Source organism: Homalodisca vitripennis, chromosome 4 (genome assembly GCF_021130785.1).
Source record: "Homalodisca vitripennis isolate AUS2020 chromosome 4, UT_GWSS_2.1, whole genome shotgun sequence".
NCBI classification, from domain to species: Eukaryota; Metazoa; Arthropoda; class Insecta; order Hemiptera; family Cicadellidae; genus Homalodisca; species Homalodisca vitripennis.
This window is the reverse complement of record NC_060210.1, coordinates 161,449,181-161,462,350: the sequence shown is the minus strand read 5'-3', so window position 1 is coordinate 161,462,350 and position 13,170 is coordinate 161,449,181. Positions and strand designations below refer to the sequence as shown.

Here is a 13,170-nt window from a genome sequence, read left to right as displayed (position 1 = left end):
TTATTTAAGTAAATAGGTTACTTTTCTTTCTATTAATATCAATACTGATACGTTTCGAGCATATTTTACTGATGTAATAACAAAAAACATAGGCTGTGTTAAAAGACCTCAAATTAGGCACTGCCATCTAGAATACAAGTAAAAGACCAGATTTCGGGCGTTTGCCATTTGCAGGGTTAAGTCTATTATGTCTCTAAACTTAATGTGGTATAAGTGTCTTGCTTTCTTTTTTTATTTTTCTTTCAATATTTCCAGTAAGTGTTGCATATCATTATAGAGATAACAAAATAACTTATAAGATTAAAATGTATGTGTCCCAAACAGTAATACTGCAATACGTGTATGTAATACTGTAAAAGTAAGAAAAAAATATCTTTATTCTCTGATAAAAAAGTATAGATATCCGAGTTTGAAAGTCAACCATAAACTGACTAGTTAAGTTATCTTAACGAGAGTCACATTAAAATTGAGCTTGTTTATTTCTTTGTTTAAACCTATTAAGTACATAACTTACAACAGTAACTACCAGTTTTCATGTTAATAACGAAAAAGAGTACTGGTTTTAGCTCTTTTCAACCAAACTGCAGCATTGTAAATTCATAATTTAGAAACTTGTGATCCAATTAAGACCAAATGCCTGTACAAGATAGATACAAGCATACTGTTTTTGATCATGTAATGTTATAATTACATGAAAAATTTGTTACTCAATTTCCATCTTATATAATGACACAGTCGCATTGTCTGGAATAATAGAATTGTTGTGGGATTAAGGAAAATCTGTGCATTCACCATTTAAGCCACTCCTTCACTTATTGAAGTTAATACTGAAACTCCAATGTGAAATATTTCAAAACAGTCCAACAGCCCAAATTTTTCCAGAATGTGAGCTGATTGTCTGGAACAGGTGTACTATGGTCCATAAGGGAAAATTTAAAGCTTTGGACAGGATTCTTAGCAAAACATACTTAGCTGCAAGTCAATTATGGGAGGGGGGATGACTGTTGCTGGCTGGTGATTGTACACTTCCTGATTTACCCTAAGAAACTAGTGCTGATGGAGTTAAAGCCTGTATTGTCCTCCTATCTGTGGATGTAAAGTACCAATATATTAATTCAGTTGTAGATTTTTTTTAAGGAGAGGCCGATCCCCTTTTAGGCCCTATTCTGTCCGTCCTCATGGGCCACTGGCCTGTGCGAGGATCTTATGAAACAGAATGAAGGGGAGAGTCGAAACAGTATGAGGTTGATTGTACTGATAAAAAGTGCAACGGTCACAGACACGATTTGAACCTGCGCTATCTCTAACTCAGACTCAAAGTCCGACTTAGACCGCTCGGCCATCGGCACTCCCATCTGTATACAGTAAAGTTTTAAGACGATAATCTCACAAATATTAATGACTGACTCATTTATAACAGTATCTAATACACACAACAAACTGAGTGAAACAAGTTTATGTTTTGCACCCATAACAAAAATGTTTTATCTTAATTGGATCACGAGTTTCCGAGTTTGGTTGTCAAAGTTGCAGTTTCACTGAAAAGCACCCAAAATCCTTTTTAATTGTTTTGGACATAAAAACTAGAAGTTATTGTTTGTAAATTATTTGCTTTTTATGTATAAACACAAAAATAAACAAGCTAAATTTTAATGTAATGTTATCTTAGCTATACGACAGGGTGTCTAACGGTCACGGAAGTCCCAGAAAAGTCAAGGATTTTAATTTGAGGTCATGTACAGCAACAGACACTGTACTAGTTAGTTTTTGTAGTTTTGAGTAAGTAATATTTAGTAATAACAATTTTCTTTAATTTTAAAATTTCAAAAATTTATTTTTTTCTCATTCAAAGTATTTTATATATTGTATGATTACTAATTAACTTTAATGTTCTTTCCTCATATATTCCCCAAATATACAATTTTTTTCTGAAAGTTTTATATTTGGATATAATATTTACATAAATACAAAGTATTTTCAGTCAATTGTCTTTTTACTTTCTTTTTTTAATTTTTGTGTATGTAAAATATATTATATAACCAAAAAAGATATAAGTTATATGTACATTTTCATTTTAAGAAATACATTTTTGAAATACATTGGAAAGTTTTTAAAGAAAATATATGTCTTTGAGGCTATAAATAAAGTTACTTTTGTCTTTTAATACATATTGTTTTTAAACATGAAACATAAAGAACTTAAAAATAGCACTTTTTATTCTTTGTACTTTTATTCAAGTATGCACATGGTTATGACTAAGTAACAAATTATGTTTGTAAATAATATTTGAAAATGTGCTCAAATATTACCTGTGTGCTAATGTGCACTTTTAACTCTACCCTTTGGAGATCGTTATGATAAGTTTAATTTCTTTAAAGATGTTACTGACAGCAGTTAAAACCATAAACACTTGGAACATGATTTTAATGTATAGCAATAAACATAATAAATAGAGAATTTTAAAAGTCCATAAACAATAATTATGCATGAAGAGGAAATAAATGAGTATGTCACTTCCTACGTCACTTGCATCTCAATATTTGGCATTTATTAGTGAGCATAATGGAGTTGTCATATATTCAAGTGAACCGGCATCAATAATTTTACATTAAATAAGTGCAAAAACTTTCTATTACTGAAAAAGTTTTCATATTATAAATGGAGTTCACTGTACTGGATTTTTCACTATCATCTGTAATTAAATTGTTAATACGGTATAATAAAATAATTTATTAATTATAATTTTCAGATGACGAGTTTGTACCATCTTTACCAACTCCAACACAAATGTCTGATGCTCCGTTCTTCCCTTCGTCTCCCATGGAACTGTTTCTTACTGCCATTCTGTGTATCATCAGTGTGTTGGTTCTCACATATACATTTGTAGTGAGTTTTTCTTACTCTCAAAATAGATTGTAGTCCTTGCACATTATTAACTTAATAATAATATCCAAATACTCATCAAGATTTTTTATCTTAATTAAACTCACTTAACCCTAGATCAGGTCCAAACATATTATGTGTTTTGATCCCAGCCAGAGAAAAATAACATCATTCAATAGATAATATCATACGGGTTTATCCACATGTCATGCCACGCATTGCCAGATGACATAAAAGAATGGCACTTGTTATTGATTATTTTTGATGTAACATGCAATCCAATTTATTTCCAATGGTCATAAATAAACACATATAAGTATTCATACGCATTCACAGCATTTTCTTGAATTATAATTTACGAAGTAAAGTTAAATATGATAATAGTGATGTTCTGTATGCTGCAATTAATACAGTTCCGATGATATGGACATATCCATATACTTGGCTATAAGGTTTAAGTTAATTAAAAAAAAACATTTTTTAATTAGGAGCTGATTAGCACCATTAACCCTTTGAGCCCCGGACCTAAAAATATAGTTTGTGCAAATTTTTACCAAGTCTAGTTTTGCAATTAAACTGTCTAAAAAACCCCAAGGCCTTTTCAGTGATTTTGTACGATTTCATTTGAAAAATCATACCATCACTAATATACTAGCTAATGACCTAAATAATACATTAAAATGTTTGAAATAAGGTACTTTACAAATAAAAAATTCAATAAGGGCTAAAAAATGTTTGTGTACTTTTATATATGTAAAATAACGCATATGTGCAAACTAAAAAAAAGGAAAAAGTTAAATTTAACATTTTTTAGAAATAAAACAAGAAACAATTAACCTGTGGGAAATAATTTTATTTCATTTGTCATGTTATTGCAAACATGGAAAAAAAATTTCAGACAGATTAGTTCAATAATAAATATTTTGTAAAATATTTTTTTTAATGACACAAAACCTGTGACGTACTAGGCCTAGGTTGTGTAACATTATTCTGAGCTGATGTAGATGGTATCTCAGGTGTTAAGTCTTTAGCACTAAATAGGCCTACATTTCTGCCATTGTCACTATCATATTTAGGATCATACGTCGGATCAAGGTCACTATCATCGTCAAAAATATCAGATAATACTGAATCGTCATCTGAAAAGTCAATATTCAATTGTTTTTCAATGTCACTTGAATGTTCTGCTAGGTTTGAGGGTACTTTGGGATTATACCGACCACACCCAGACATGAATCGTTATTTGACATTTCGCTTCTACTGATTACTAGATTAGCGTAGAACAATATTTCGGTAATATAAAACAGGAATTGTCTTATCGCAAACCCCTCCCCATCCTCAGACAGAGGTCAAAGTCGAGCTATCTAGTAGATAACGTGATTGCAGAGTCGCGTCGCTTTGTTGTACTTCCGTGTTTTACCTCTCCATTTATCCAAACACAAAAATTCAATAAAAACAAACATTACCAAACTAAAACTAAACTCTTTATTGAAAAAACACTCAAAACTTGTTTTTATTCTTGATCACATTCCGCCACCCAAAATGCGAGTGCCTCCAGTCATCAGCGCGGGCTTCGGTAGCACCCGCGCTGATGTCAACGAAAGAAAAACAACCCTCGAGATAGTACCTATCAGTAAAATATCAAATTCTAGAGGGGCTGATCAGAAATATAAATTGAATTTTAATGGAAAGGCAATTATGTACCTTGCAAATCAAGTGATGCCGCGCGCGGCCTCGTAATCGGGATTCTCGAGAAAGATAAGATAACAGCAGATAAGATAACAGCGACAACAATACCGATCACAATACCTGGAAATGCTTGTAAGTTTGTAATTTTGTAATTACAGAGTTGTTTTTTCGTTCTATCATGTTTGTTTCTATAAATTTATATTTTTGTGTTCTTCATACTGGTGTGGTCGGTATAATCCCAAAGTACCGGTTTGAGTCACCCATTATTTACAAAATAAAACAATATTTCATACTGAAAGTACCGAAACAATAATATAATTGTCTACTCACACAAACGTAATGAACATCAACACAGTCTACTAACGTAAACAATGTCACAGCAGATGCAGATGTTGTTCTTAGTAACAGCTGATCTTCTTACTCTTTCTTTAGGAGTAGTGTAAATATTATTTAGTAACATTTGACCATGAAATCATATTATATATGTATGAAAATAAAATTATAAGTTCTAAAACCACTGGTGTCGCTAAAATTAAACACTTAAGAGCCATTTATAATAACTTATATCATGCCGACGACATATCGTCGGCTGGGGTTTCTCGCACTATTTTTACCGCCGGAATATCGTCGGCCTGGGGTTTTTAGACAGTGAAATTTACCGACGATATACCGGCGGCTGGGGCTCAAAGGGTTAATTGTATTATATGACAAGGCGTGTGAAACTGTGAATGAAGTATGAAATTTTGTCACAGTATATCTATGGGGCACCTAATTATGAGTTTGATTGTCAGTGCTCTGCGAGCCACCACTAATGCTGCACCACTGTTTAGTCCAAGTTTGACTTCAGTAATTTATTGAAGGCAACTTTGATTACTTTCACCCTTACATACATCACATAGTGGCATTTTAGAGAAAGTTTTAGCAGACAGTTCTGTAGCAGAAACTGGGATCACAAATCCACAAGCCACATATTGCTGTTTTGACTTTACAAGACAATCTTGAAACCTGTTTGATACTTTGTTTCATTTAGAAGAACGAAAACCATCTTTAATTTTGATTAGTTGATTCATGATAACTATAAGCGCTAGACTACTACAGAGAGAGTTGTCATTAACCTATCCCACTTTGCTGCTATTCCTATGACCTGTTGCTGGAGATGAACACAGTGACACATTGTTTAGCATACAGACAGTTGCTGAGATATATAATGAAAACTATGAAAATACCTGTTTTCCAATTTTACTGATTTCTCACTGTGGAGCTGAAGCTGTAGGGATGTGTGGTGCTTAGTAGATCCAGGATGTGAAGAAGGACTCGCAGCATGGGGGGGGAGGGGGAGAATCGGGGCCTCACTGCCAGGGGGAAAGAAGGTGGCTTCTGATGTGGGGTGGAAACGATAAGATGTTGAGAAGAGTAGAATTGTTGTTGTGGAATTAAAATTTAAAATCCTCCTCTTAGAGGTTTTATATAGAATAATAGTGTTTTGGTGAAATTATATTATAGAGTAGATACAGTTATTTGTTAGGTGAGTTTTGTATAGAAGTTTTACAATATTTGTTGGTTAATTACCACTTTTAACATATTTTATCCTGAGATCATTTACTGAGGTTGTAGTCATTCAGCCACGTTGTTAGTACTTCAGTTAAAGCACAACTATGATGTATTTTACTGCTGTTTATGTTGTAGGTGTTGTACAGATGCATTTGTTCAAGAAACTATGCAGAATGGAGAGCAAGCTGGATGGGAACCAAAGAAGCATCTGATCCATCATCACAGGTTAGTGACGATTGAATCCTAGTAACTATTAGCTTGAGTTCAATTTAAATAAAATTAACAACAAATTACCAGTTTATACCATTCTGGAGACCAGTTATAGTAATACAAAAGTATCACACTATTTTAAGATTATTTGCTGAGGTTCAAGGAAATGGGTATATTTTTACCTTCTAACTGATGATCAAGGCACAGACGTTTATCAATATCAGTTGTGAACTGATAAAGGCAGCACAGCCGTCAACTTTCTGCTTATATTATGCAAAACCCGTTTTAAGTTATTAAGACGTAACTTGCACCAGTCGAATCCTCTACTCATAAATAGCAATTCATTTTTCAAAGACAAAATCCAGTGTATCAATCTGGGAGTTTCTTATTATCAGTCGGAGGGTTGAGAACTAAGCATGTCCTTCTAATTAGGCTTCCAGGATACGTGCCATTAACTTGAAAAAAAGGGTGCATATATTGTATTGGGTTATGTAGAATATGAAATATATATATATATATATCGTTTTTTGTAACTCATTTATATTTTTCAATATCACTGCCAATAACCTCATTGAATTGTGAATAATCTACACTATTGTATAAAATTCTAATGTGTCTGTCTGTGTGTTTTTGTGTATTTTACTCAGCCATGTAAAAACTACCGATTGTACTAAAAGTTTACATGGACATTCTTAAGGTCACTGGTTAAAATATAAACCTACCCTTATTTTGAAAATCCCTCCGGGAAACGTCCCACTGGATTCTAAAATTACAAAAAAATCATATCTTAGCCCTTAAAATTGCATTACAGCTAACAAATATTAATTTAAAGAGCCTGTTGAATGTAATCTATTTTGTGTTAACATTGTTTTATGACAGCACAACCGTATGTTTAATCATTTTAATCACTATTTTCAATTTGTTTACTTTTATAGTCTTGAAAGCATAGAGTAAGCTTATATATTACCAACACTTCTTATTTCAACTTTTCTGCAAGCACATTGTAAGAAAATATCCAGATAATAAAATTAAAATGTTGGTAAAAATATACTTTTAAATGTAAACTAGCAAATATTAAGTATGCAGTGTTTGGTCAGTACTGTAATGTAGATGTAAAAGACATAGTTATTATATAACTTTTACTATAAATTTAAAGACTTAAAAAAACCTATCTCAGTTGTCTTTTGACAGAAGTAGGCTTCTTAAACGTGTGTATGTATGTATATTTATTTTCTTGTTTGGGGAAACAAGGCAAAATCAACTATGGCACAAAAAATACTACAATCATAGTAAATTGCAATGGCTATAAATATACACATTTTTACATATTTTCTTGGTCGCCACAACAAGGCAAACTCGTCATTGGCGTAGGAAATATAATTCACTCGAACCATAAGTGCTCATACACATGCAAAGCCTTTGAAATGGTGTGTGTGAATAGGATGGAGACTGCTAGTTTCTTAGTATTGGCATTAATCTTTTAAATACTTATGTATAAAAATTAGTTGGAATTTTTCCAAATGCAAATTAGGCTATAACTTCTGACTGTACTGTCTCCTGCTAAATTATCTTGGTGGTACCTGATGTGAAGGTAAGGTAGTAGGCGTGTTACACAATACATGGTGGTTATGGTCCATCTCGCCAATGTTTTGCAGTGATGTCTGATTTTGTATTTTGGAAGTTTTAGGGTTACGTGACTTTCTAATAGTTTGTGAGGTGGTCATATTTGTAAATACACAACCAGTGAAATGTCCAGCAGTGGTGAAGGGCTTGTCACCTCCTGTCCATTAATAATATTTGTGTCTGTTGTATTGTAGATTGTATTGGAGGCATTGCCATTGGTCCTATCTGGACACACCCAACTAATGGAATGTCGAGCAAGTGATGGACACTGGCTTATTAAGTCCTGACCTCTGGTGTTATTTGTGTGGTGTTACAGGTTGTATTGGAGGCTGTGCCATTGGTCCTATCTGGACACGCCCAACTAATGGAATGTCGAGCAAGTGATGGACACTGGCTTATTAAGTCCTGACCTCTGGTGTTATTCATGTGGTGTTACAGGTTGTATTGGAGGCTGTGCCATTGGTCCTATCTGGACACGCCCAACTAATGGAATGTCGAGCAAGTGATGGACACTGGCTTATTAAGTCCTGACCTCTGGTGTTATTCGTGTAGTGTTACAGGTTGTATTGGAGGCTGTGCCATTGGTCCTATCTGGACACGCCCAACTAATGGAATGTCGAGCAAGTGATGGACACTGGCTTATTAAGTCCTGACCTCTGGTGTTATTCGTGTGGTCTTACAGGTTGTATTGGAGGCTGTGCCATTGGTTCTATCTGGACACGCTCAACTAATGGAATGTCGAGCAAGTGATGGACACTGGCTTATTAGGTCCTGACCTCTGGTGTTATTCGTGTGGTCTTACAGGTTGTATTGGAGGCTGTGCCATTGGTTCTATCTGGACACGCCCAACTAATGGAATGTCGAGCAAGTGATGGACACTGGCTTATTAAGTCCTGACCTCTGGTGGTGTTACAGGTTGTATTGGAGGCTGTGCTATTGGTCCTATCTGGACACGCCCAACTAATGGAATGTCGAGCAAGTGATGGACACTGGCTTATTAAGTCCTGACCTCTGGTGTTATTCGTGTGGTGTTACAGGTTGTATTGGAGGCTGTGCGATTGGTTCTATCTGGACACGCCCAACTAATGGAATGTCGAGCAAGTGATGGACCCTGGCTTATTAGGTCCTGACCTTTTGGTGTTATTTGTGTGGTGTTACAGGTTGTATTGGAGGCTGTGCCATTGGTCCTATCTGGACACGCCCAACTAATGGAATGTCGAGCAAGTGATGGACCCTGGCTTATTAGGTCCTGACCTTTTGGTGTTATTTGTGTGGTGTTACAGGTTGTATTGGAGGCTGTGCCATTGGTCCTATCTGGACACGCCCAACTAATGGAATGTCGAGCAAGTGATGGACACTGGCTTATTAGGTCCTGACCTCTGGTGTTATTTGTGTGGTTTTACAGGTTGTATTGGAGGCTGTGCCATTGATCCTATCTGGACACGCCCAACTAATGGAATGTCGAGCAAGTGATGGACACTGGCTTATTAGGTCCTGACCTCTGGTGTTATTTGTGTGGTGTTACAGGTTGTATTGGAGGCTGTGCCATTGGTCCTATCTGGACACGCCCAACCAGTGGAGTGTCTAGCAAGTGATGGGCACTGGCTTGTCAGTTCCTGTCTCGCAGGCAATATTCGTGTCTGGGACTCCACCACAGGTGATCTTGTTGTCACCATAACCAGAGCCAAGTGAGTTCCTCAGTATCTTTGTAAATCATTTCAAATTATTGTAGAAAATTGTCTGTTTACACTCTTGTAAACATAAGTGATAAATATTTATTAAATATTTGTTTGTTACAGGCCACAAAATCCATTGACAACTGGTGACGAAGATGCGCTCTACAAGGAGTTAGATAATGTGTGTTCTCAAATAAAGTCTCCTAACTCTAGAACGCTACACAACACAGCAACACAGTTCAAACCTGATGCAGATTCAGCTATTGATCCATGTTTTTGTGTCAACGATGTGCATAATAGTTGGTTAGGGAGATGTAGAGAAAGTAGTAGTAACTATGTTTTACCCCAAAATGCCACTGTTTCTGAAACAGAAGCTCAAAGTTCAGACACAAATAGTGATCAGCACAAACAGAGTTCAGTGATGAGGGAAACAGGTGGGGGGGAGTGTAAAGATTACAGTCAAAGTACAGACGATGGGCCGAGAATTTCGCCAATTTGGTGTTTAGACTGCCAGAACAATCTCATTGTTGTTGGCTGTGCCAGTGGACATATAGAAATTTGGGAGGCTACCTCAGGCAAATGTAAGGTAGGTGTGTTTATATAATATTATATGATTGTAATAGAAGTTCCTAAAAGGAAAGTATATTTATTTGTAAGAATTGATTGTAAAATAATTTCTTATTTTGTTAAGTAGATACTACTGTTCATTTCATTATAAATGTACATTGATATAAACCCTAAAACAAACTATACCCTTACATAGTTTGATCTCTATTCCAGCGTTGTTGCAGATCTTCGTTGACTTTATTGATGGTTTCAAAGCATATGCCATCTAAGTATTTGTTTGGTTTTTAAAACAAATATTAATTACTTGATGCTAGATCAGAACTGTAGGGAAGTGTCCACCTAAATTCCGTTAGCAGTTTCTAGGCTTGAAAAGACAGTTTAGCCTTATTTAATTTATTTTACATCTTTTCATCTGTCTTCCTTTCCGGCGGTTCTGGATTGTAGTATATAACACAATACCTCTCTGAATATTTTATTGTTCCAGGCTTTAAATGAACTAAATATAGTCTTGTCTGTCTCAAAAGATAGTTGTTATGATTTTGCCAGCAGATTGCTTTAGGTGTAGAAACATTCATTGAATACATTCATTCATATTATGTTGTCTCTTTTATAGAACGAAAAAAATGTTCTTAATCATTATTTATGACTATAAAGTCCAACAATCCTCCATATAGTCTTTATATTGTTGGATACAATTCTCAGTACACTTGACTAATTTCTGGTAGCCTAGTTTTTCAGAAAATATCTTTTCAATTATGGTAAAGGAAATCTCAGGAACATGAAGAACAAGTTCACAAGTGGTGATCCTCCGGTCTTCTACTGTAGGCCTTTTGTCTTTTCAGTAATTTCGTCTAAAACAGGTCTTCCACTTAACTCTTCATTATACATTTCCTTGCGACCCTCGGTGAATTTCCTACCCTATTTTACAGAAGTGTTAAACAGCTATGCACATTTTCTCATAAATATCAATTAATTGACAATGATTGTCTATTAGTAATACTCATGTTGTTGTATATGTAACACCTATCAGAGTGCGAACTTTGACCTGGCAGTAGTGGCAATCTGGAGTTCTATTCGGACAGCTGTTAGGCCAACACAGAGTAGCAAGGTGGATGTGGTAGAGGTAAAGAATCAGATAGCTACTGAATCTGTACTGCTGGATTTTCCTTTCAAATCTAATCTGCTGTAGCTTTAAGAACCTTATTTTACAACTACCCTTCATGTGTTTGTGCCATTACCAATTTCTTTGTACTTGTATCGATTATACCTTGGAATCAATCTCACAAAACAAAAAATCTGCAGTTAAAAATTATATATATATATATATATATATATAAAACCAGCAATTCAATTTAAATCCAGTAATTATATTAACCCTCTCCCGCTCACAAGGCATGAATCGGCACGGCCACCACATAGCCACTGCAGCTTAAACAGCACAGATCGGCACGCACTGCTTTACCCACTAGAGCCGATAAGTGCTGCTCTCGAGTAGCAATAGTTTGTACTACTACGGGTTGTTTGCTATCAGGAGACCATTTACTTTACTTTTACAGTAGATTTATTCCATTATTTTGCTATTAAATTTATATTAGTTGTGCGGAAACAATGGCGGGTTGTAGTCGTACACTTCGTAACAGTGAAATTGATCTCGTTATTAGTAGTGATTGCGACGATTCAAGTGAGTGTGGTGATGTACCAGAGCCTAGTGAAGTGGTTGGTGGCATTGAGGATGTAGTTCGGAGTGATCACAGTGGCAGTGGCAGTGACGGCGAGCCAAACAATGACCTTCACCAGGTAACTGTGCAACAACCCCGCACCACCAGCTCCCAGCTGTCCGTGTGCCCCCTCCCTGGTCTCGTACAATCAACTTTATTGAACCAATATATAGTAAAATAATTAATATATATAATTATAGTTAATTACAATGACAGAACGTGTGTAAGTTGAGGCGCCGCGTATTTTGACCGAGCGCGACCGGCAGAGCGAATTAATTGAGGTTAGAAGCACTGTGAATGCCTGGAAACAATGCGAGCGGGAGAGGGTTCAGTGTGTTCCTAGTCAATCAAAAACAGGTATTTTTAATACAAGATATGTTGCTGTTCGATAGTAGTCTATATATATCATTAAATATATGTATATTTACAAGTGACTTTATTAGATATTTTAACCAGCAATTCAATTTAAATCCGAGTAATTATATTAACAGTGTGTTCCTAGTCAATTAAACCATCAAAAACAGGTATTTATAATACAAGATATGTTGCTGTTCGATAGTCTTCCTTGTCTTGTTTACAGTTTTCCATGGTGTTTCAAAAAGCAAGCCTCATTAATTGTTTATAAACATTGTAATTGTTAATGTTTGATTAATTGTTAATGATTTTGACTTTTGGACTAATTTGTCAAACGATCTTAATAAAACCAATGCTAACCAGGATTATGAGCTGTCATCAGATAGTGAGTTAGATTTATCAAATACTATGGTAACTTCCACTCCTTTATCTAAAAATAACGAAATGTAGAATCAATATTTCTTCACTTAATAACAAAAGTTCTTCAGTATGACCCAAGCCACACTTTTTTACTCTTCTTAACTTCATTTTTATGGGAATTCTATTGATGTCAATGATGTTTTTTCAACCTTATCAACTTAATCCTGATGTTCCTCCTCACTTGCTCAACCTCGATTGATATTGGCCCAGATGATGAATTTCCTTAGTTTCCAGTAGTGTATCATGAAATACCTGGCCTCAAATACTTTCCAAATTCTAATGTTGGTCCAGTAACCTATTTTTATTAATTTTTTAATGATTGTTTCCTAGCCTAGTTAGAGAAACCAATATTTGCGTCAACTAATGTATTGCTAATGGCTCTCTCAAAGACCGTTCAAAAGTAAGTGAATGGCTTTAGTAGAGTGGATAAAACAAAAGCCTTTCTAAATACAAAGGCTATTTAATAATTAAAGAGATAA

At 35.0% G+C, this 13,170-nt stretch overlaps 1 protein-coding gene across 1 annotated transcript in view; it reads left to right on the top strand.

The window, feature by feature from the left end:
* Positions 1-13,170, top strand: part of LOC124360481 (sterol regulatory element-binding protein cleavage-activating protein-like) — an 88,682-nt gene that overhangs the window by 56,421 nt on the left and 19,091 nt on the right. Inside the window, exons 14-17 of the mRNA XM_046814148.1 lie at positions 2,750-2,886; positions 6,259-6,348; positions 9,484-9,644; positions 9,756-10,218. Coding sequence (XP_046670104.1) covers positions 2,750-2,886; positions 6,259-6,348; positions 9,484-9,644; positions 9,756-10,218 — 851 coding nt within the window. The remainder of the gene's footprint in view (positions 1-2,749; positions 2,887-6,258; positions 6,349-9,483; positions 9,645-9,755; positions 10,219-13,170) is intronic.